This window comes from Gouania willdenowi, chromosome 15 (assembly GCF_900634775.1).
Source record: "Gouania willdenowi chromosome 15, fGouWil2.1, whole genome shotgun sequence".
In the NCBI taxonomy this organism is placed as follows: domain Eukaryota; kingdom Metazoa; phylum Chordata; class Actinopteri; order Blenniiformes; family Gobiesocidae; genus Gouania; species Gouania willdenowi.
The window spans coordinates 33,124,457-33,149,499 of record NC_041058.1 but is presented as its reverse complement, the minus strand read 5'-3'; the positions used below and the strand labels follow the sequence as shown (position 1 = coordinate 33,149,499).

General features: G+C 39.6%; 1 protein-coding gene across 1 annotated transcript in view; it reads left to right on the top strand.

The window, feature by feature from the left end:
- Nucleotides 1-25,043, top strand: part of LOC114476594 (tetratricopeptide repeat protein 7A-like) — a 98,675-nt gene that overhangs the window by 50,326 nt on the left and 23,306 nt on the right. Inside the window, 9 exon segments of the mRNA XM_028468327.1 lie at nucleotides 3,007-3,124; nucleotides 4,487-4,544; nucleotides 6,864-6,936; nucleotides 7,019-7,179; nucleotides 19,652-19,733; nucleotides 19,735-19,769; nucleotides 21,415-21,527; nucleotides 23,907-23,962; nucleotides 23,964-24,042. Coding sequence (XP_028324128.1) covers nucleotides 3,007-3,124; nucleotides 4,487-4,544; nucleotides 6,864-6,936; nucleotides 7,019-7,179; nucleotides 19,652-19,733; nucleotides 19,735-19,769; nucleotides 21,415-21,527; nucleotides 23,907-23,962; nucleotides 23,964-24,042 — 775 coding nt within the window.

Sequence of the window (25,043 nt, the reverse complement as noted above, 5' to 3'; positions counted from 1 at the left end):
AGACTGATGGTCTGGTTGAACGATTCAACCAGACGCTGAAGAGGATGCTCCAGAAGTTTGTAGACGATACAGGGAGGGACTGGGATCGCTGGCTGCCCTTCCTGCTTTTCGCTTACCGGGAGGTTCCTCAAGCATCAACAGGTTTTTCACCGTTTGAGTTGTTGTACGGCTGGGATGTTCAGGGACCCCTTGATCTTCTCCGTAAAGGGTGGGAAGCCCCTTCAACCACGACCAGCGACAAAGGAGTGGTCCAGTATGTGTTGGAGATGCGAGAGCGGCTTGCAAAGTATCTAGAGGAGGCAGAGGTCAACCTGCGTGAAGCTCAGAAAAGCCAGAAGACTTGGTATGACCAACAGGCTCGCCATCGAGAGTTCCAGCCAGGACAGAGGGTACTGCTACTCCTCCCATCCTCAACCAGCAAACTCCTGGCAAAATGGCAAGGCCCCTATACCATTACACGGAAGATGGGTCCGGTCACCTATGAGGTCCACCAACCAGAAAAAAAAAGACAAAAACAGATATACCACGTAAACCTTCTAAAAGAGTGGAAAGAACGACCAGACCAGTCCCCTGGGATGGCTATGCTGGTGAGGGAAGTAAACCTGGAAGACGAAGAGGATGTTGGGCTGTTACCTCCTGAACCGCCTGTTTCTCCAATTCTGGCTCATCTGACTCCAGTACAAGCTGACCAGCTTCTCCAAGTCTTCAAGCAGACTTCATCACTGTTTTCGGCCAGCCCTGGAAAAACAACAGTGGTTGAGCATGTCATCCGCCTGAAGGAGAGTCAACCGATCCGCCAACGACCCTACCGTGTACCACAACATCTAGTGGCAAAGCTGCAACAAGAGGTGGAGGAGATGCTGAAGCTGGGTGTGATTGAGCAGACAAACGCTGAATGGTGCAGCCCAGTAGTAATTGTTTTTAAGAAGGATGGGTCTCTTCGCATATGCATTGATTTTAGGAAGCTGAACTCAATCTCAGAGTTTGACGCCTACCCAATGCCAAGAATTGATGACCTCCTGGAGAAGATTGGGGCAGCAAAATACATCACTACATTGGACTTGTGTAAAGGCTACTGGCAGGTTCCTCTGGAGAAGTCAAGCCGACCCTATACGGCATTTAGGACACCAGCTGGCCTTTTTCAATTTACAGTAATGCCATTTGGTCTCCATGGGGCACCAGCAACCTTCCAGAGATTAATGGATCGGGTTCTCCAGGAGTGTGGATACTGCAGTGCTGCGTACCTTGATGATGTTGTGATCTACAGCAACACATGGGAGGATCATGTTCAACATCTGACACTGATCTTGGGAAAGATTAAGGAAGCTGGACTGACTCTTAATCCTTCTAAGTGTGAATGGGCACGTCAGGAAACACGTTACCTTGGTTACCTACTAGGCCGAGGAGAGGTGCGACCACAAGTGGATAAGGTTGAAGCTATCCAGAAGTGCTCTCGACCTCGGACTAAGAAGGAGGTACGGTCTTTCCTGGGGCTAGTTGGCTGGTACAGGAGGTTCGTGCCACAATTTGCAACCATTGCTGCACCACTCACAGCGCTCACGAGTAAAGATCAGAAAAACCCGGTGACCTGGTCTAAGGACTGTGAGACGGCTTTCACCAAGTTGAAGACCTTGCTGTGTTCCTCACCTGTCCTGAAAAGTCCAGATTTTAACCAAAAGTTCCTGGTTCAAGTAGATGCATCAGCAGTGGGCCTTGGAGCGGTTTTGGCGCAAGGAGATCTTGGTAAAGAGCGTCCCATCCTGTATCTGAGTCGCAAACTACAGCCACGAGAAACCAGGTATTCCACTGTGGAAAAGGAGGGCTTGGCCATCAAGTGGGCATTGGAGAGCCTGCGATACTACCTGCTTGGAAGAGAGTTTGACCTGGAAACAGATCACCGTGCCCTTACCTGGATCAACTCAATGAAAGATCAAAACAGTCGCCTGACCCGATGGTATCTTTCTCTTCAGCCGTTCAAGTTCCTCATCCGACACCGATCAGGAAAGACGAATGTGGTGGCTGACTACCTGTCAAGGTTTCCGCACATCGGTAACCTCCCGGAAGAGAGGGATGATGTGACGGAGCAGGTCCGTCACTGACCGCGGCAACAGCACACACACACACACACACACACACACGCAGCGCGGAACAGTGACAGCTATAAAGCAGACACGTCATCCTCCAAACCTTTCCCTTCTGACAGCGGTTCTGTGTGCAGATAGTTAAATAACATAACCTCTCCTTCCTTCCCCAGTCATAGCGCAACCAAGGGTGCACACTTGGAAGCTCTAGTGGTTAATTGGCATACATGCAAAGCGCTCTTACCTGCAGTCGTCCCATGTAGGGATGAGGAAACGGGGCACATTACTTCCGCCTCTTTTATAGTTTATTGATACCACTAAATGGTCACATGATGTGGGTAATTTAGATATTTATTATTCCTGGGGGAAAATAAGTGTTATTTGGGGTTGATTGAATTTAAAATAGGTAATTAAAAAACCTATAAATTAATGATGGGGATGACAATGTGTGGAATGGTTTATTGAGAAGAAACTATTCTTTGGGAAAAATAAATCAGGAGATTGATGACGCCCAGTAGGAGGGGCTTTAACTTTAAATACAGGCTGCTATGGCCTAGTGGGGAGAGTTGGTTCTGGGTTACAGAGCAGGTAACACCAGGTGATGACAGAGTTGGTCTGATGAGTCACAGAAGGACTCTATTCAACTTGGTTTTTTTTGTTTGTTTTTGTTTCATTGTATCTATTGTAAATAGTATTTTCTCATCATTGTTTTTCCTGTGCTACACCTTTGGAGGCCGGCTGTAAATAAATTCAAGATCACTAAAATCTTCTGACTACGCCTGTGTTTTGCCCACTCTTTGGAGTGTTTTTGGAAGGACCCCACGACAGTGTGTGTGTGTGTGTGTGTGTGTGTGTGTGTGTGTGTGTGTGTGTGTGTGTGTGTGTGTGTGTGTGTGTGTGTGTGTGTGTGTGTGTGTGTGTCCAGTTGGAAGAGGCTGAGGCTCTGTCCCACACTGTGGTGTCCATGGGAGAAGAAGCAGGAGAATTCCTGTCCAGAGCCTACCTGGCTATGGGACTCTGTAACAGTCTACAGGCTTCTGATGGTAATTATTTATTCAACTGTATAATGAGATTTATGGAGGGAATATTAACACCATTATTGTCCTCGGGGTCAATTTCACCTCATTCAATGCTTATCATTCAAAAAATAATCATTGATTTAAAAGATCTATATCCTGCTATTTTAAGACCTTCCAAAGTGAACGACGGCCACATATGGTTAATATTTAACATTTGGCAAAAAAAACTACAAATTTATTAAGAAATATTAATTATTTTATTTCAAACAGGAAGTTGAAATGTTTTCTCTGGAGCGCCGCCTCTCCCCGTGTGAGTGCCGCCCATTTCATGACGTAGCCCTAGAGCCCCAGCAAAGCAGCATGGGCAACAAGCACGCATGCCTTTAGCTCCGCAGAGTGGGCGTGTATGTTCACTGTGGAGGCGCGGCTTCGGCAGCAGGCACTTCCTGGAGTTGATGGTTTACAATGCTTGTGACATCACTAGCATTTGAACCGCTGGTTTTTCAGAAGAGGGCGGAGCAGCAGCTCAGAGAGCTGATTATTGAGGATTTCTCAGAGATGCAGGAAGGAAGCCCAATAATACATTTTGATAAGGAATGAACGATGTGACAAAGTTATAAGCTGAAAGGTTGATTTAGCATGCTATAGGACCTTTAATTGTTTTGCTTTATATTTCATGACTTTTCCTAATTTGATAAGCATAAAATTATCATGATATTTTGTTAATGTGCTGGACACATATTGCACGCATTGGTGTTCCGAGGGGTCAATTTGACCCCTAGCTGTTTTAGCTGTGTGCATCTGTGTGACCTACTACTCACACCTGCCAAAGCAGAACTGATATTTTCCGTGCTGTGGAAAAGATCAGAAAATATTTTGATTAAAGGCTTTTAAGATACACTAAGTCTAAAACTGAAAGTTTGACCTGATGGTGGCGCTGCAGGAACGGGCACATCATAACTACAACCAATAGGGTTCATAGTATTGTGTTCATTAATGTTGTCAGTAAATCTGAATAGATTTGAATGAAAACTATTCAAAATAAATGAATTCTAATTTTAAAATGTGTCCTGATGGTGGCGCTAGAGAACAGCTCAAGGTTTCATTATCGAGGGCTTATTAATGTATTCAATAAATAAACAAAGTGTCTGACACTTGGTCAAAAATATCCCTGGGGTAAAATGTGTTATATTGTAATATTGGAGGATAATAGGAGGGTTAATAAACAACAAGTGCCTGTACTGTTCAACAACCATATGTTTATGTTTGTAGATGAAAATCACTTCTATGTGAGGTTCAGAGTCTGTTGTCATGTTTCATATTTAGACTGCTAAATCTTAAAAAACTAACGTTGAGCTTCATTTGATTGTTTCTCCTTTTCTGCAGCAACCCTGAAAGCAGATCGAAATGAATTCAACAGAAAAGCTCTCACAGCTTTGAACAAGTGGGTTTATTTCATTTAGTGTTTTAAATGTCATTTGTGTCTCTGCTTGTTTAGAATATGGTATATACATTATTGGATGAAAACATTTTTTGCCATGATTTTGTAAGGTTGTTTCTCTTCCTCCTTCCCTGATCTTTTAATTGAACAGCTCTGACGTCAAATGAAAAAAGTAGTAGTATTTAAATGTAAATGTAAATTTATCTCTTAAATCCTAGGGAACAAAGAAAACGCTGGGAAAGACGTGAAACTTAGCAAAGTAAATACACAAAATGATTCCAGAGACACACAAATTGACTGTAAAATATACAAAAAAATAAAAAGACTGAAACACACGCAAAAAGAACAACAAAAACGCACAAAATGGATCACACGGAGGCCCTGTACTACAAAGTTGGATCAGTATATCCTGATATCTCTCCATTAGCTTCACCTAACCAAACATTCTCTGTCACAGAGCAGCTGTACTATGAAGCAGGATATAAACACGTTCATTTAACCCAGGTGATTTCAGCCTGGCTACATCAAAGCCCTGTATTGCTACGGGTGTTAGCGACTCCACTGTTATGCTATGGTTGTTAGCGACTCCACTGTTATGCTATGGTTGTTAGCGACTCAACTATTATGCTATGGTTGTTAGCTACTCCACTGTTATGCTATGGTTGTTAATGACTCCAATGTTATGCTATGGTTGTTAGCGACTCCACTATTATGCTATGGTTGTTAGTAGGGATGTAACGATTAATCGTAAGGCAGTTAAAAATCGATTCATAGGTACCACGGTTCACATCGATGCTCTGTAAATTGAATTGCAGTACTTTTTTTAAACAGCAGAGGGCGATATATATTAATCCTTCCAGATGCGGACGTGACGGGCGGAATCTGCTACTACTTTCTTTCTGGCTACCATTTACTGTTAAACATGCTCATAAATGATTCCTTACCCCTTTAGCACCGAAAGAATATCTGTAGCATTACGTGAATATCTATAAAAGTCACGTTTTTCTATTAGCTCTGTCTGCTAGCATAGCTTCTCTTCTTCACTGGTGGAATAACTGCATGCCAACCGACCACTGGGTTACCAGCGCCCTCTGCTGGTCTAAACAAATATCTGACGTAAATACAGTAAAATGACTGTTTTTTTAAAAGTCCAATTGTTAAGGCACAAAATACATTTGCAGTTGCACTTTTAAAAAGAAAAATAACTATTATGCAGTTTTGAATTGTTTACTATAGAACCAGAATTTAAATTAATAGGTTTCTTCTTCATTTGTATTATTTCTTTATGTATTTCATTCAAGATTTATTTTTAGTTAAATTGCATCATTTTGCATAGTTTATCAAGGGATTCTTTTGACAATGAAAAATAAAAGGAAAATAGTACAGCATTTTTCAGTCATTTGTCAACATTCCCATTTTGTAAAATAAATCGTGAGAAAATCGTATCGTGAACCCAGTATCGTGAATTGAATCGTATCGGGAGTTGAGTGAATCGTTACATCCCTAGTTGTTAGCGATTCCGTTGTTTTGCTATGGTTGTTAGCGATTCGGTTCTTATGCTATGGTTGTTCGCGACTCCGTTATTATGCTATGGTTGTTCATGACTCCATTGTTATGCTAGGGTTGTTAGCGACTCCACTGCTATGCTATGGTTGTTCGCAACTCCATTGTTATGCTATGGTTGTTAGCGACTCCACTATTATGTTATGGTTGTTAGAGACTCCACTGTTATTCTATGGTTGTTAGCGACTCCATTGTTATGGTATGGTTGTTAGAGACTCCATTGTTATGCTATGGTTGTTAGAGATTCCACTGTTATCCTATGGTTGTTAGAGATTCCACTGTTATCCTATGGTTGTTAGCGACTCCATTGTTATGGTATGGTTGTTAGAGACTCCATTGTTATGCTATGGTTATTAGCGACTCCACTATTATGTTATGGTTGTTAGAGACTCCACTGTTATGCTATCGTTGTTCGCGACTCCACTGTTATGCTATCGTTGTTAGCGACTCCACTGTTATGTTATCGTTGTTAGCGACTCCACTGTTATGCTTTGGTTGTTAGAGACTCCACTGTCATGCTATCGTTGTTAGCAGAGCAGCCTCCTGTTAAAACCCAAACAGGGAGAACATGCAAAAGGCCTTTGCGAAACCAAAACTCATGACATATTATCTAGAATAAGTAAGGATGTCCGACTATGTGCTAACTGACGTTAGTGAGCATTATTAGCATAATGATGTAATGTCACATATCAGGTTTTATGCAAAAAAAGTTTGGATTTTCCACCCTTGCTGACACTATTGTGGCCCTTCCCTCCACAGAGCTCATTCATTGGACCCCCAGGATCCTCAGATTGCGATGTACCTTGCTCTGCAGCTCGCACTCGTACGACAGGTACAAGAAGAAAACAATACAATGGAAATGTGTTCTTAATTGTTCCCAGACAACATCTTTGTACGTTTCACCTGTGTGACAGGTATCAGCAGCCATGGAGCCCCTGCAGAGCGCTTTGTCTCTGCGTGGAGACGACCTACACTCTCTCCACCTGCTCACCCTGCTGCTAAGCGCCCAGAAACACCAGCGCCACGCTTTGGACACTGTCGGCCTGGCTCTCAGCCAGCACCCTGACAACTTCAAGTAGGCACACACACACACACATACTATGGGGAGGGGGATCGCTTCTAAATTCATGCGCACCAGTCTATCGAATGTGCAAAAGAACGCGTACCCTGCGTCTGCACGTCTGGGTGTCTGATCTACATTTTCCATAGACTTAGAATGGGTACACAGACACAATGCACAAGTCACGTCTGCATGAGTGCTTGCGGACGTGTTAATGCGTTAACTTGTTAACATGTCTGCACACCTACGCTACACCTGGATGTACACCTAACAAACATAAATATGTTTTGATTGTATTTTAATGTGATTTTGATTGCCTAAAGCGTGCGGACAGATGTTGATATAAATGTCATATCCACATGTGTCTCCAGGATCTCTGTTGTGAAGTTGTTCTCAATGCACACAGGGGGGCAGACGTCACCTGCTTGGTAATTGATCCTCTTCCACAGAGCATTTAAATGCGTTTCTTTAATTCCAGTTTTCACACGTTCAAAAAGCACATTCTTTGATTTGCTCCACCTCAGGTGTGAGGATGCAGATTTTCATCTTGGAAAAGTTTCATTTCTTGTTTGACCTCAGTGGGCGTGGCCTCCGAAACAGGAGGGCGTAACAAGTTAATGACGATCAAATTCAGCCACCAGATTTATCATTTGTGCACTGGGATTGTTCCAGTGACGTGCCGTGAGCACTAGGGTGGGGTAGGCAGGGCGTTGAAATCGAGACCACCAATGACAATTTCATGTTTCTGCTGGCAAGTGTTAATCTAACAAAATCAACATTGTAAAACACCATTAAAGAAACATAAACAATTATTTAATATAGCCTCCATATTCTCCCAACAAGATATATCTCATGACACGGCAGAGCATCCGTTGTTTGTGTTAGAAACACAAAGAAAATACAGAACAGCCACAGTGAGCCGCATTCACAAAGCCAATCCTTCCTTTTATACCATTCACTCCATTCACTGTGGAAGGTACCAACAATGTTCTGACATTTCCTTTGCTGAAGGTCTGGTAGCTCAGGTGTTGGTCTCCCATCGTTTTTCCTCAAATGAAAGTTTCTCTATCGTCTCTAGCGCTGTCATCCTGCCTGTAGTGTTATCCCGCCCACTAGCTAGAGAACGTAGCAGCGGTCACGTGATATCAATTCACTAATGCACTGTGAACGTACGTATAGCATTTAGCATAGCACGGTTACATCCAAAGGCAGCGTAGAGAGCTGCCTTTTTACGTAAATGGTTTTCATCTTGGGGAACTGACTGCGCATGTGCAAACACATAAAAACACGCTATTGGAACAGAGGCAGGGCAGCAATGTGCTTTTGGGAGGGGGTGTGGCCTCCTCCTGCCTTACAGCGGAGCAAGACTTTTGCAATGTCTCTGCCGTACCAGGAAATAGTGGTGTTGAGTCATTTGGGCTACGAAAAGCACAAAATGCTGACACTTTAAAACGTATAAATACTGTAAGCTATCGGAAATTGAAAAATAAATTATAATTATATTATGATTAAAACAAATAATCAAAATGTAAATTCACCCTTGTGTAGACACTGCTTTCCCTGACTGCACATCACTGGAATGATCAGATATTAATGTTTCATAAATCACACGTTGGTCCTGTCATATGACCAAATGTGATCTCAGATTTTCCACCTGTTTTTATGCAAGGTTGATAAATCAGTGCCATTTACTTTGCAGACCACACAAATTTAGAGCGAGGGTCGCATGTGTCCCCCGGACCACCAGTTGCCCATGTCTTCTTTAGACGTGTCGGGGTAGAATGTTGCAGCACCCTTTCCCCTTCTGGCCAATTTCTCTTTAACACTGAGTGCTGTCATGATACACATGTTAAAGTCCAGTATATGAGACATGCTGGGCCACAGAATGATCAACATCACTCAGAGCCAGGAGGTCCACTCACTATGTTTTGTCATGTAAACCATAGAAATAAACAGGAGAATGGATTCGACCCCCGCGACAACAGCTCAGCCCTGACCACCATCTTACCAGGGGCTAACTGGACCACTATCACATCCATCACATTTAAGAAGCAATGTATGAAATAACAAGTTTAAAGACTTGCAGCGTGTTAGTAAATAAAAGAAAAGTAAAAAATGTAACATTACACTGTATTACTGTCCTATCTACCTTTTCATATTTACACTGTAGATATGAAGTCGTTTTCAACCTTTTCAGCCTGTGACCCAGAGAGCAGGGACCCCCACTGTAGCTGAAGGTGGTTGAACACAGACATGAACATTGACGAACAGTCATGTGGAGACAGGACCATCTATAAGGGGGAATAAAGGGGAGAGATTTTTGGGGTCCATTCATAAAGTCAGTAAAATGATGATCCATTGTTCTATGAATCTATGATAACCACATTTATTTATTCATCTGAATAATATCCACTGTTATCCAGGAACGTTTAATATTATTTGGGCCATAGTATGTAGTCATCTTAAAGATGTTAATCCTTGTTTTAATCAGAAATATAATGGGTACAACGTGACCAAAACTGGTGGAAAAAATGGTGAAATGGGATTTTAAAAACCACAGAAATGTGTTAAGAGTTGCAAATTAGAGTGGATAAAAACATACTTAAAAAGTGGTTAAAAAGTGACAATATTGGAACATTAAGTTTAACCTGGCAAATAACTGTCATCACAAATTGCATGAAATATGGTGAAAAGAGGTTAAAAGTGACAATAATGGGTCAACATATTTGATATTAGGAGGAAAAATGGTGGAAAGGGTTTAAAAGTGCTGAAAATGTCTTGTAAGTGGGAAAAAAAAAAGGTATTGAAGTTTGATGGAGAAGTGGCTGAAATAGGAGTAATGTAGCAGAAATGCATTAAAAGGAGCAAAAATATGGCAAGAAAAAGTGGTTAAACTAGGTTAAAATATAGCAAGTTTGGTGTAGTTGCAGAAAAATAGTAAAAAATAACCAAAAATGGGCTAAAATTGTTGTAAAAATTTTCTAGTTTCTTAAAAGCATTTGGCGAGCCCCCACCCCCACAGTGTCTTATGACAACAAGGTTGAGAACCCCTGGTGTAGAGGATATGATTGATTGATTGATTTAAAAGTAGGTAGCAGTTGTTAGCAGTGCTCACCCCATGATGTTTTCTGCTTTGAAAAACATTTCATAAAGTTGCCATTTGGGGTCAGTGTTTGCCTCCACGGTCCCAATACAAACCAGATCAGATGAACCAGAGGGAAACAGAAAACCAGAACATCCACGAGAAGAAAGGTTAAGGTGGGAATGCGAGGCTGTCAGGTTGAGGAGGAAAAAGCACAGATGGGGCGGGAATATGTGAGGAAGGCCAATCAAACGCGTTCATACAGAAAAACAAGCACACACACAGACACACACACACACAGATACATACACATACACATCCTCCATTGAGACACTTGACTGCTTTGACCCATTTAGGAGCTCTTCTCCTGGCTCAGCCAATCACAGCCCTCCTACCACTAGAAATCCCCATCGCCTTGGTAACCACCAGTTCATTTAGGTAGAGTGAGTGAAGAACACACCATTACCTGTCCAAGAACTCATGAAAATTACAAGTATGTTTAGTATTCTCTCTACTTAGAAACCAGATGATCCTATTGGTGATTAGAAAGTAGCCTCTGCTTGTTTTTGATCTTTTATTCACACATTTATCCATGTTTTAGGGTTTGATGCTGTGTGTGTGTGTGTGTGTGTGTGTGTGTGCGTGCGTGCGTGCGTGCGTGCGTGTGTGTGTGTGTGTGTGTGTGTGTGTGTGTGTGTGTGTGTGTGCGCGCGTGCGTGCGTGCGTGCGTGTTCCGGCCCTGCTTTCGCTTTGCTCATGTCATCTCTGAGTGTGTGTGGGTACCAGGGCTGGGGTCAATTATAATTATAATTGCATAATTGTTGCTAATTACAATTATGGTGTAATTATAATTGAAATTATAGTTGGAAAAAATGTTTTTCGAGCTTATTGAATGAAAAGCATTTACCTCAGAGGTCGGAATTGACGGCTTGGATCTTTCCGGGTTTCGAGAATCGAGATACAAATCGAACCATTGTTAAAACAAAAATCTTTTCCACCACTAGTTAGCGCTGTAACTAGTGGTGGAAAGGATTTTTGTTTGGGTTTCCCTTTCAATACGGGTAAATTCCTGTCAAAACAGGAAGTCCCCGGTATCGGTTAATATTGGAAATCAGAAATTTACTGTTGGACAATATCAGATATCAGTGAAAAGTGGCTATCAAACATCTCCAGGAGTCGTTGTTCCTTCCACAGCCAAAGATAACATAGCGTAGCTTCCTTGGACATAACAAACAGTCTCATTCACTTCCATCCGTACCTACCCTGGCGATAAGCCACACCCACAACCTTACTTTTTGTAAGAAGAGTATGTTAATGAACAAACATGGCGCCCACCACAGAGAAGACGTTCAGAGGTGCTGCTCTGTTTTAAAAGTTCTGGATATATTGTTGGAGCACAACAAGAAGAGTTTTTTTGGGCCTTCATGCATATTCATGAGTATGTTCGACCACCTTTTTGTACATCCAACCTTCAAACACATACTCATTTGACTCATTGACAATTGACTAGCTCCCACATTAATACATACTGACGGGCACTATACTAGTTATACTAAATGTGAAGATAATAACTGTAATATCAACCTGCCTTCGCTGTTTGTTTTGGGTTTTTTTCCAGACTTTATTTATAGTTTTTCAAAATGATACCGAACAACAGCGTGTGGAAACATGTACATATAAAACAGAGTAAACCCCATCTCACCCTTCATCCCGACACACACAAAAAAAAGTGCATATCTTACAAACAAGAGGCGGGGCAACTGTTGACATGGAACACCACTCACTGATCAATTGATGCACAGCATCACAAATACAAATTAAGCAGAGAACACATACATTGATTATATTTGTTTTACCTAAAAGGTAGTTTGAGAGGGAGGAGCTCACATTCTTATAGGGTAGGAGGAGCCAGGATTATGAGGAGGAGTTTCTTCTTTACAAAATGTGGATAACAAGGAAGGGTGGAAACTTTTTTAACTCTGTCCCTCTGAACGAGGCTAAAGGGATGTATATCACTGTAGCAGAACCATTAGACAGTGATTTTTCATAATACTGCCCCTTTAACAACAAATATTACAGTGATTGAGCTAACTGACTGAGCAGATGATGGAGAGAAACAGCAGTGTGTGTGTGTGTGTGTGTGTGTGTGTGTGTGTGTGTGTGTGTGTGTGTGTGTGTGTGTGTGTGTGTGTGTGTGTGTGTGTGTGTGTGTGTGAGTGTGTGTGTGGTGTTTTCTCACTAACAAGCTCATTGAATATCATTAGCCTTGAATGTGTGATGGAGCAGCTCACATCAAAGCACTCGTGTCTCTCTGTCTGTTTGTGTGCAGCAGCATCTTGCACATGCACGTCTGTGTGCTGCAGCTTGTGTGCGTATGTGTGTGCATGCATGTGTGTGATCCTCGTTAGCTGCTGCAGAGTAACATTAACTTCCTCCCTCACGTCTCCTTTTCCCACTTCCTGTTTTCCTCCTTCACTCTCTCTAAACAGGCACACATTTCAATGCAAAACGGGATTCTGCAACTGTGTGTGTGTGTGTGTGCGTGCGTGCGTGCGTGCGTGCGTGTGTGTGTGTGTGTGTGTGTGTGTGTGTGTGTGTGTGTGTGCGTGCTTGTGCGTGTGTGTGTGTGTGTCTGGCTTCACACTTTGTACTAAAGGAATTGTCTTATCTCAGCCTATGATGATTTTGCATTCGCCTAAAAGTGTGTATGTGTGTATGCTGTGTGTGCTGTGTGCATGTGTGTGTGTACATCTGTCTAAGTGTAGCCCGTGCACACAGTGTCTTACTCGTGCACAAAGCTAGCTTGCTTAATGCCTGTCCCATTCTTGTGTTGACCTGCTTGTGTTTCTACTTAATCCAAGTAGAAGATGAACCTGTGTGTGTGCTTGTGTGCGTGCGTGTGTGTGTGCGTGTGTGTGTTTGCAGAGAATAGGCTTCACTTAACTGTGAGAGCGGTGAGTGACTAATGCTGTGCATGCACAGCTTTGTGGACAGAACATTTTTTTTGTTGCTATTTTTGCTCTGAGTTTACGCCGCTGCTGCTCGCCGCTCTGCGTTGGCCACTGCTGTGTGTGTGTGTGTGTGTGTGTGTGTGTGTGTGGTTATTTGCTCACTGCCTTCCTCCTCGTCCTTGAAGCACACTGTTAGCGCTCATCCCCAGGAGGAAGGCAAAATGACTGCCTTAGTGACCCGCTGAACGCTATAAACAGGGTTGGGGTCAATTATGTTTTTCGGTTACAATTACGTTTTTAATTACTTATGTTCGATTGCCGTTACAAGCATTTTTTCACAATAATTCTTATCCTCACAAGTCATTGACAATTATGTTCTCAATTACTAAAGGTAATTATCAATTACGCGATTACAATTATAATTGACCCCGACCCTGGTATGAAGTGTTGTGAGGTACGAGGGTGAAACGATGTCGCTGGATTTGATGCGTGAATAAAGACGATTTCAACTCATTGCTTCATCTGAAGCTGTGCATTAAACATCACCCCCTGCTTTGTGAACGGCTGCTCATCACTAATGTCAATTTGGTTGGAAGTGTTTTTTCAGTTCAGCATTCTCCTCCACTTTGTTTCTTATTCCTGAACGTTGCTACATTTCACTGTATGGGAGACATTCAGTTCAGCAGATGATTAATTGTTTTTTTTCTTATACAAAAAGTGACAAATGCCATGTCTCTGAACCCTGTCATCTTGTCCAGTGTAGATTGGAGACACTGCCTGCTCGGAGCATGTTGCAGCTAGCACTTTCCGAGTGCCCGTGCTAGCTGCTACATGTTTAGCATTGAGGCAGTAGCAGAGGCAAGAAGAGCTCCAGTGATCAACAAAGTCTTTCTTGCACAATTTCCAAAAAACTGGGCTTTTGCTTTTTGCTTTTGATTATAAAACAAAGAGCCAAGCTACAATGGCCTCATGTAAAATAACCTAAAGAAAGAGTAATCTTTATACTATAAATTAAAACAGAGATCAGTTTTTCTTACATTCCCAGATGCAGTTATGGGCCAATAAAAATAGTAAAAAAAAGTAGTTTTTTCTGATTTCAAGAGCGTGTCACCCAAGAACCAATGCATACAGTATATGTCACTAATTATTAGTGTACATGTACATAGTGCAAAGCTGATCAAATTACAGGAAGCTAAGGCATATGCAAAGTTGTTTACTGAATAAAAAATATGAAGAATTCAAATCCATAATTCAGACCAAAAACAACAATGTTGCTGCAGAAAAATCAGGAAGAAAAGAACACTAATGTGTAAAAAAGCGTGAGATGATCATTATTAATCCATGGGATGATAAACGGACAGTGCTCTGATCACTTTCACTTTATTACAGCACAGACATGTTTCTATTCAGGTAGTCGTCCTCAATTTATCACACACACACTGAGATGAGAGCACATTGTTTCACTGTCAGCGTCACTATAGCATATGCATGTACTGTATGTATGAATGAATGAGTTGATCCATCAGTACATACAGAGAGTGTCACTGCACAGGCTTCATCAGCTGACTGTAGATCAGTCCATCAGATGTATATATCTTTCCTAAATGTTGTCATAAGTAAATGAAATGATTAATTTATCCATTGATAATCTTTCTTTGCTAAACTCAGCTGTCAGATCTGCACCAACCAGGATCATCTAACAATGAACTGCTCATTTTACAAGAGAACTGATTGGTCAGGAAGCGGTACTTTAGTACTAACTCAGATCTGATCCACTTCATAACCTGGTCCAGACCAGGTTAGGCAATCAGCCTAAGTTACCATGGTGATTTAACCCAGGAAGAAGTTAGCCAGCGTCGTACTACAGGACACACCCAAAAAATTCCAGAAGTTAGCACGATAAGATTAAATCCAGCTTCGTAGTACAGGCCCTTGGAGTGATTTTGTGTATTGTTTTTCAGTAATACGTTTTTTTCTTCCGTCGGTCGTTAACGCCTCCTTTTGTCAGATTTTCACAAAGCTATGAAAACATTCAGAAATTTCTCAAGATTTATGCTTGTAACTTTTACACTTTTTGAGTTGTTAATTTTTTGTTATTCCTACTGTTACTGTTTCATTATTATTCCTACTGTTACTGTTTCATTATTATTCCTACTGTTACTGTTTCATTATTATTTCTACTGTTACTGTTTCATTATTCCTACTGTTACTGTTTCATTATTCCTACTGTTACTGTTTCATTATTCCTACTGTTACTGTTTCATTATTATTCCTACTGTTACTGTTTCATTATTCCTACTGTTACTGTTTCATTATTATTCCTACTGTTACTGTTTCATTATTCCTACTGTTACTGTTTCATTATTATTCCTACTGTTACTGTTTCATTATTCCTACTGTTACTGTTTCATCATTATTCCTACTGTTACTGTTTCATTATTATTCCTACTGTTACTGTTTCATCATTATTCCTACTGTTACTGTTTCATTATTCCTACTGTTACTGTTTCATTATTCCTACTGTTACTGTTTCATTATTATTCCTACTGTTACTGTTTCATTATTCCTACTGTTACTGTTTCATTATTCCTACTGTTACTGTTTCCTCATTCCAACACCTCCAACACCAGCCTGTGACAGAGAGCTCAGAATAACAGAGGGACGCTCTCTCCTCACGGATGAGTGATGCTCATGACAGACTGCATCCTCTGAGAGCCCCTTCTGGCAATTAACTCTCACACACACACACACACACACACACACACACACACACACACACACACACACACACACACACACACACACACACACACACATCACTTAACCAGTTGTCTTGGACTAAAAAGGCTGAGCGGAAACACTCCTCATCATCATCCTTTCACCACAGCGACACACACACGCAGACACACACTCTTGGTGACACTCACTGTGCATTGATCACAACACTTAGTGAGCATTTTAAAGATGTTGATGGGTTCAAAGCTCTTTCCATGTAAGAGTCAATCACATTGGGACAGTCTGTGATCCTGCTCGTCTACCACTGAAAGCTCTTTGAAATGCATTATTCATCAAAATCAGGACATTTTGTGGAGTTAACTGGATTGTTTTTTTTATAATATTCACAAGCAAGGGAATCTATTGAATAATAATAATGATAATATTTTTTAAAGATTAAAAAGCAAAAATGGGGATTTTGAAAGACTTAACTTGTGCTAATAAATTGTAATAGTAATAATTTTTCAAGATGACAATGTAAAAAAATAGAATTTTAAAGGACTTTCCTTGACTAATAAATTGTAATAATAATAATAATAATAATTTTCCAAGATTACAAAGAAAAAAATTACAATTTTGAAAGACTTTATGTATGCTAATAAATAATAATAATAATAATAATAATAATAATAATAATAATAATAATAATAATAATAATAATAATAATAATAATAATTTTTCAAGATTACAAAGTAAAACATGTCAATTGTGTGGTAATAAATTGTCAGTTTTTAAACTAGGGAATGTATCACAATAATAAAACCAATGTTTTGCAGTAAACAACCTTTTGGATTTTAAATCCAAAGTTTGGATGTACAGTAGGTGAACAAGACGTACTGCTTTACGGCAGCCCAATACAAACTAATGCTAGATTATGACCAGCCCTGTGGCTGCACACGGTTGTCTACAAATTCACTTTTCTCAAACTTATATCAGGGCGGAGCCAGAAAAAAAAGGCAGAGAAGACCTTTGTCTGAGGAACGGAGCAACTCTATGCAGTGACAGCTCAGCAGCAACACACCGCAATCACACACGTTGTGGCAACAGGCACGCACACACACTCACAACCCAGTGCTTCATCAGGCAGCACACACACAAATATCATTTCATCTATCTATACATCTATCTATTCATCTATCCATCTATCCATCCTTAGAGCTGCTTGGTCAGCACACAAACAAACACACACACGCACATTTCCACACTTCCTTCCGTATTACTCCCTCATCATTCATTTATTCTACTTGTCTCTCTTCCTCATACTGGTCACATGGTCACATGGGACTATATGTGTGAAAGCACCCTTAGTGTCACTGTTGTATTAGGATTTTTCAGTGATCGGTTGCTACTGTCTTGGGAGGAGTGTTTACAACAGTGACCTTTAGGGGGAGCCCTACTGTTACTTAGTTCTGCTTTAAGTGGGCTACAGATTTTAGGTGGAAAAATGAGTAATTTAATAATTATTGTGATCTAGTTTGCACTTTCACGTATAAACAAATGATAGAATATGTAATAAGTGACAGATATCAGTCCATTTTTTTTTTTTTAATTAGTTATTTTAACATTTTACGATTAAAAATGACAGCCATCATGTGATATAAGAGTGGGGAAAATGTAAACCTTGCTAATATTGTAAAGTTTCATTGGAATTGTGTAATATTTTAGATATCAGGAAGATTTTGTTGAAATCACGAGAACTTAACACCGCTTTTGACGGGAAAAATCCCATAGAATTGTGTGATATTGTCCCAAAACATTATTTGTGAAACCTATAATTACCGCAAACCGAAGAATCACCCTCACGTTTTGCACGAAATCCCACATAGCCATGTGAGTGGAGATGTTTCTGCTGTGATGTGTCACCAGGTAAACTGATCACCATTTCAGCTAATACACTATCAGCTAAACATGTCTTTGTACCAGAGCTTTTTCACATTTGAATTTAGTCATAATAATGTGAACCAACACATTGAAAACCCACTTCATATGAAGCTCTGCATTCGTTTTCAGTCACAGGATAACATCATCCCTGATCAAACCTTAACATGTAGCAGAAGATTTTTGAGTTTTTCACACTTTCTCGACCACATGTGTTAAACTCCAGGCCTGGGTGCAAAATCTGGCCTTTTAAAGCATCTAATCCGGGCCGCAGGAGAAAGTAAAATAACAATACATTTAAATATTATCTAAATATATTACTTGTTGAAATCTCTGTGCCTCCAATACAAATTCAGTACAAATTCACAATATTTGCAGGTCTCACAGTTTATCCATGTTTATATCTCATGATGGCAGACAGTTTTCATCTCAAATTGTTGAAATAACAACATTTTTCTAAAATCCTACAATTTCCTTAATTTATTCCACAAAATGTATCCCAATTAAATAAGAATTGTTTTTCACATCTGTAGCAACAACATTGACAACAAAGTATAGACAGGTAAAGGGATTAAGGTAAAGAGCCCAGTGCAGACATGGACAACTAGTTATGTGTGGCCCTCAATGTTAATGTGCAAAATCACTCCAAAAAGCATACAAAAATACACAAAAAGGACAGAAGAAATGCACAGAATTACTCTAAAAACACACAAGATGACTACAAATAAATAAATCAAAAAAGTGCATAAAACATTAAAAATATACAAAATGACATTAAAAAAAAACACAAATCAACAGCCAAAATGACAGAAAAATACACAAAACAAGGTATCATGGTGCAATGATCATCATGTATATCCCCATTAATAACCACACAGTTGGTCACAATGTATGGACAATGTTTGGGATCAATTACATTTTTCAGTTTCAAATATGTCTTCAATTACAATTCAATTAGGATTATAGTTACCAGCATGTTTTCTGATTACAACTAAATTACAATTATTTTGTATCCTTAGAAAGTCAATTACAATCATGTTCTCAATTACTTAAGTTCAACCACAATTAATCCCAATTACTGAACCTGAAATAAATAACCTAATGAAAATAAACCTTCCTCTTATGTTAACTTTCTTTTAGCATCTCTTATGATAACACAATATCTATGATCTAATTTATTTCATATCTACTGGTTTCCTTGTCAGGCTTCCTAATTAATTAAAATATACCTTTTAATATTTTTTAATGGTAAGATGTTGGAAAGCTTGATATGAAACACATTTGAATTATTATTAACTTCATATGTGTTGAACTGTATATAGAATGGTTCCACAATTTTGCGTGAATTATGATTTACAATTTTTACAAAGTCATTTATATGAACTTGATTACAATTCAATTACGATTATGACAGCATCAAATTTTCAAAATTACAATTATCCCATAATTGTAATTAATTATCAGTGACGCCATTACAATTATAATTGACCCCAACCTTGGTATGGACACACCCATATTTTACAATAATCACAATGAAACGCACAATCTGCTTCTGATCCCGATGACACTCAGTAGGAGAATTGACAAACCAACCAAACATAACTGAGTCAAATTTCAGAAAGATCGGCTCATTACAAACTGAGATATTCATTTTTTTTATTTTTTCCAAAGATGAGAGATTGGAATTTATTTATTTTTCAAACTGCTCCAGAGTCAGAATACTGTTCAAAGTTTGAGCTATTTAAGAATGTGAGGAAATGAAGTTTCTATCTGATGACAGTGAGTAATCTTTCTTTATCAGTTTGCTGTTTACGAAGGTGAAGCTTGAGGAAGTGGTGCACTGCCCCGCTGTGGCCCTGCACATCTGCGAGGAGATGCTGCAAACTTTGGCAAATCCGCTATGATGTCAGTCGCTCCAGGTGAGTATGGGTTAGTCATCATTTAGTAAGCACTAAATCTGTTTCAACGTGATAGCTTAGCACAAACATGATAGCTTAGCACCAGTGGGTGCTAGAGGTTTCAACGACTTCATAATTCTAAAGGTCGACTTTATGTGCATACTAGTCGAGTCGACATCGACTAGTCGATGACGTCACCAAGAGCCGAAGCCGAGCCAAGTGGCAAGCCGAGTGTCGGTGGCGACAGTTCCAATCCCTGCGGCTTCTCGGCGGACATTTACTCCCCCTTAAACACGTTTGTAATTATTCTCCAGTCAGCATTTACTACACCCACCGGAGGGTCATGTTTAAGGGGGAGTAAATGGCTCCTTAATAGCTACGAAGAGGTTTATGCAGTTGACGTAGCATTCTTCTTCTCTATCGCCGAGAAGCTGCAGCGGTCACAGATTTTTTCAGGTCACAGACTTTGGCACAACACCGCCAGCTCCTGGGACACGGGACATGCTATAGAAGCTAAGTAAATCCAGGAACAAACTTGATATCTTAGCATAAACGTGATTGCTTAGCACAAACGTGATAGCTTAGCACAAACATGATAGCTTAGCATAAACGTGATAGCATAGCACAAATGTGATAGCTTAGGACAAACGTGATAGCTTAGCACAAACATGAATGCTTAGCACAAATGTGATAGCTTAGGACAAACGTGATAGCTTAGGACAAACGTGATAGCTTAGCACAAACGTGATAGCTTAGCACAAACGTGATAGCTTAGCACAAACATGATAGCTTAGCACAAATGTGATAGCTTAGGACAAACGTGATAGCTAAGGACAAATGTGATAGCTTAGCACAAACATGATGCCTGGCTCCAAACAGCCTATACACGTCATTCTTTTTAATAAAAGAAAGAAAAACAAACAAAAATACAGTTACAGATATTGTCTGATCTGGGTGCCACAAATTGAATATATTTTTGTGTATTTGTTGTTGTCGTTTTGTGTGTTTTTCTGTAATTGTTTTTATTTTATGGAGCCATTTTGTGTATTATTTGCTGTTTTCTGTTGTCCTTTTGTGTTTTTTTCTTTGGTCTGTTTTTCTGTCATTCTGTTGTCCTTTTGTATATTTCTGTAGTCATTTGGTGTATTTTTCTAACTTTCTGTATTTTTCTATACTTTATGTTGTTCTTTGTGTATTTTTGTTGTATTTTTGTTGTCCTTTTGTATATTTTTCAAAATTTTTTTGTATTTTCATTCTTGTAACTTCCTGTATTTTTCTATACTTTTTGTTGTCCTTTTGTATATTTTTTTGTAATTTTCTGTATCTTTGTTATTCTTGTGTGTGTTTTTTGTTGTCCTTTGTGTATTTCCCTGTTACTCTTGTTGTCTGTGTGTCTATTTTTGTTTATTTCTGTGTCCTGTTATTTAATTTAATTGTTCTTTTGTATATTTTCCTGTAATTTTTTGTAGTTTTATGTAACTTTGTCGTCCTTTTGAAATTTTTTGACGTCCTTTGGTTTGATTTTGTGAAATTTTGCTGTATTTTTACAACACTTGTTGTTCTTTTCAGTATTTTTGTTGTCCTTTTGTGCATTTTCCAGTAATATTCTGTATTTATCTGTAATTCTGTTGTCCATTTATTCATGTCCATGTTATTGTGGTTCCAGTGAGACAGATGACAGCAGCAGTATTCCCATGGCTGAGCGAGTGGAGGTCAATCCTGGGCCCAGGAAACCCTCCATCCACCTCACGCTGCCAGACTTCCAGGATGCCTCCATTGGTCTGTTTTCCTGTTTGTGTCCTTAGAATAAGCCAGTCACTGGGCCAGTGTGAATATTCACTATTTTAATGGATTGTTAAGAGTTAAACACATCGCTGCAGGTAAATAGCAGAGAGACAGGGGAATTTGTAGGTCAGACTAAATCCTCCACCGTTTGACCCGTTCCGGATTAAAGCCCTGCTTGCTTTCCTCTAACCTGATTTTGGAAAGCAGATGTGCCGTTTGAATATCTCTCCACACTTCCACCAGTCCAACAGGACCAAGCATCACTCTTTATTTAGCTGTCAGGGCTTTAAAAAGTGATTAGCATCAGTAGCTTTCCTTATGTGCTATTCCCTTTGCTTTCACCATGAGTTCTGTCATGTTTTTTTAAGTATGAAAATCTGATGTTTTCACATTATCTCATGTTTTAAAGACTGTTTTCGTCCACTTACACAAGTCGTTGTGTTCAAATTTCCTCAATTGTGTTCCAGAGTTTACTCATTTCCACTTCACGTTACGTGTACGTTTCATCATCTTTTCCAGTTTAGATTTTTTTTACTTTACTGGTTATTAAGCTTAACAAAATAACACCAAACATGCTAAAAAGGTTAATAGAGTCAACTACTGTTATTAATTTCATATTTTAAATGCTGTAGATCAAGGGTGTCAAACTTATTTTAGTTTGGGGGCCAAATACGTAGCAGTTTATCTTAAAGCAGAACTAAGTAACTTTTTCTCATAGTCCCTGTGAGGGTTCTACAAGTGGTTATGGGGTAATTGGGGGTCTTTCATCCCCCCTGCTGTCTCTGGCCAGAAAACCACACTTACAACTTTCCTGCCTTCAACCCGGTGGCAAGATGTACTGCTTTACGGCAGCCCAATACAAACTAATGCTAGATTATGACCAGCCCTGTGGCTTGCACACGGTTGTCTACAAATTCACTTTTCTCAAACTTATATCAGGGCGGAGCCAGAAAAAAAAGGCAAAGAAGACCTTGTCTGAGGAACGGAGCAACTCCATGCAGTGACAGCTCAGCAGCAACACACCACAATCACACACGTTGCGGCAACAGGCACGCACACACACTCACAACCCAGTGCTTCATCAGGCAGCACACACACAAATATCATTTCATCTATCTATACATTCATCTATTCATCTAGATGGATAGATAGAGCTGGTCAGCACCAAACAAACACACACACGCACATTCCACACTTCCTTCCGTATTACTACTCCCTCATCATTCATTTATTCTACTTGTCTCTCTTCCTCATACTGGTCACATGGTCACATGGGACTATATGTGTGAAAGCACCCTTAGTGTCACTGTTGTATTAGGATTTTTCAGTGATCGGTTGCTACTGTCTTGGGAGAGCAAAGGTACGATGTAGCTGTGGGGTGGGGCAGGCGGCGGGGGGTGAGGAGTGTTTACACAGTGACCTTTAGGGGGAGCCCTACTGTTACTTAGTTCTGCTTTAAGTGGGCTACAGATTTTAGGTGGAAAAAGTAATTTAATAATTATTGTGATCTAGTTTGCACTTTCACGTATAAACAAATGATAGAATATGTAATAAGTGACAGATATCAGTCCATGCTGATCTAAACTTTCCATTTAATTGATTTGTGATAAATTTTCGTGTAATTTGGGGACATTTTGTGGAATGATTTGAGTGGGGAAAACGTAAACCCTTGCTAATATTGTAAAGTTTCATGGGAATTGTGTAATATTTTAGATATCAGGAAGATTTTGCTGAAATCACGAGAACTTAACACCGCTTTTGACGGGAAAAATCCCATAGAATTGTGTGATATTGTCCTTTGTTTGATATCCGGCCTTTAAAGCATCTAATCCGGCCCGCAGGACAAAGTAAAATAACAATAAATTTAAATATTATCTAAATATATTACTTGTTGAAATTTCAGTGCCTCCAATACAAATTCAGTACAAATTCACAATATTTGCAGGGTCTCACAGTTTATCCATGTTATATCTCATGATGGCAGACAAATTGTGATATAACTAAATTTTTCTAAATCCTACAATTTCCTTAATTTATTCCACAAAATCTATCCCAATTAAATAAGAATTGTTTTCCTGCCTATAATCTGGGGCCCACTTGGGATCAAACTGCTCGATATGAGGCCCCTGAACTAAAATGAGTTTGACTCCCTTGTTCTAGACATTCCAGTAATCGTTATCAAGGAGAAAAAAAATAGCATGAAAATGTGTAACATTGTCCAAAAACATGCATGTGAGTCATTGCTGTGTCACGTTGGGGACCTGATTTTAAATAAATTTTTCTGTCACACAATGTGAATTCCATTTTTTCTGCATATTTTCCACTATCAGGGAAAATTGGAGGCCCAACCATGTGAAACTTTACTCCTTGCAGGTTCTCAGAGTCCCTCTTCGCTGGCAGCGTCCCGCCTGGAGGCGGCGCTGTCTGAGGGTGTCAGACATCAGCTCCACACGACGTCAGGGCCCCACCTACATCTGGACCACCCTGGAACGCATCTGGCTTCAGGCTGGTAGGGCGGGCCATCACTTGTGAAGTGTTTAAAAATGTGTGGGAAACTTGAATTTTCGCATTTTTACGACCGCCACGTGAGTGTCTGAGCTACATGTAGCAAAATATCCTCCATAATAGCATATATGTAGATGTAGAATGACACTTGGGTGGGTTTTTGTTGAGAAAATTCGAAAGGTGTAAAGAGTTCTGATATATTCTAGAAGTAGAAGTATTGGTACTTGATTGAAAACTGTACTGTACTCAAGTACAAGTGCAAGTAAGTCATACATAAAATACTTTATTGTTTATTTTTGGTAACAAATCTTGTTTCCCTTGCATACAGTAAACAATCTCATGTATAAAATTAAAAAGAAAGAGACCAAATCTTGCACAATTGGAAGTTTTGATTTATTTTCCACAAAGGCATCCGTATAAAATAAAAGTGCCAAAATGTACAATTCTTTAAAAAAAAAAAAATGAATAACACCAATGATTTCAATTCAAAATAAAACAAATTATCAGGCTGTAAATGTAGCTATATTTATGAACTCTAAAACTGAGAAAATCACCAGCATTCAATGACGTTTTGGTGCATTACCTTTAATCTGATTGGTCGACGATGATGTGATGCGTTTGATTGCTGTCTGGTCGTTAAATTTTTTGTAGTTTCACAATGTCTGTTGATCATATTAAAACAAATAATAATAATTTGCTCAGTAATGGTTGAGTGTAGAAATATAATGAATTAATTCTTTTGAAACATACTTAAGTACAAGTAAAAATACTGATTTAGAAATATACACAAAAAAGCACAAGTACCCATAAAAAGCAACTCAATTACAGTAATGTGAGTACTTTGAAATCCATTACTTTCACCTCTGGAAAATGTCAAACCTTCTGCCTTACGAGTGGAGCATTAATGGAATATAATAATAATGCATGGATTTTATGAAGTGCTTTGAAGAGACACTCAAAGCACTTTACATTTCATTGCATTATTCTTTCACTCCACATGTTGGT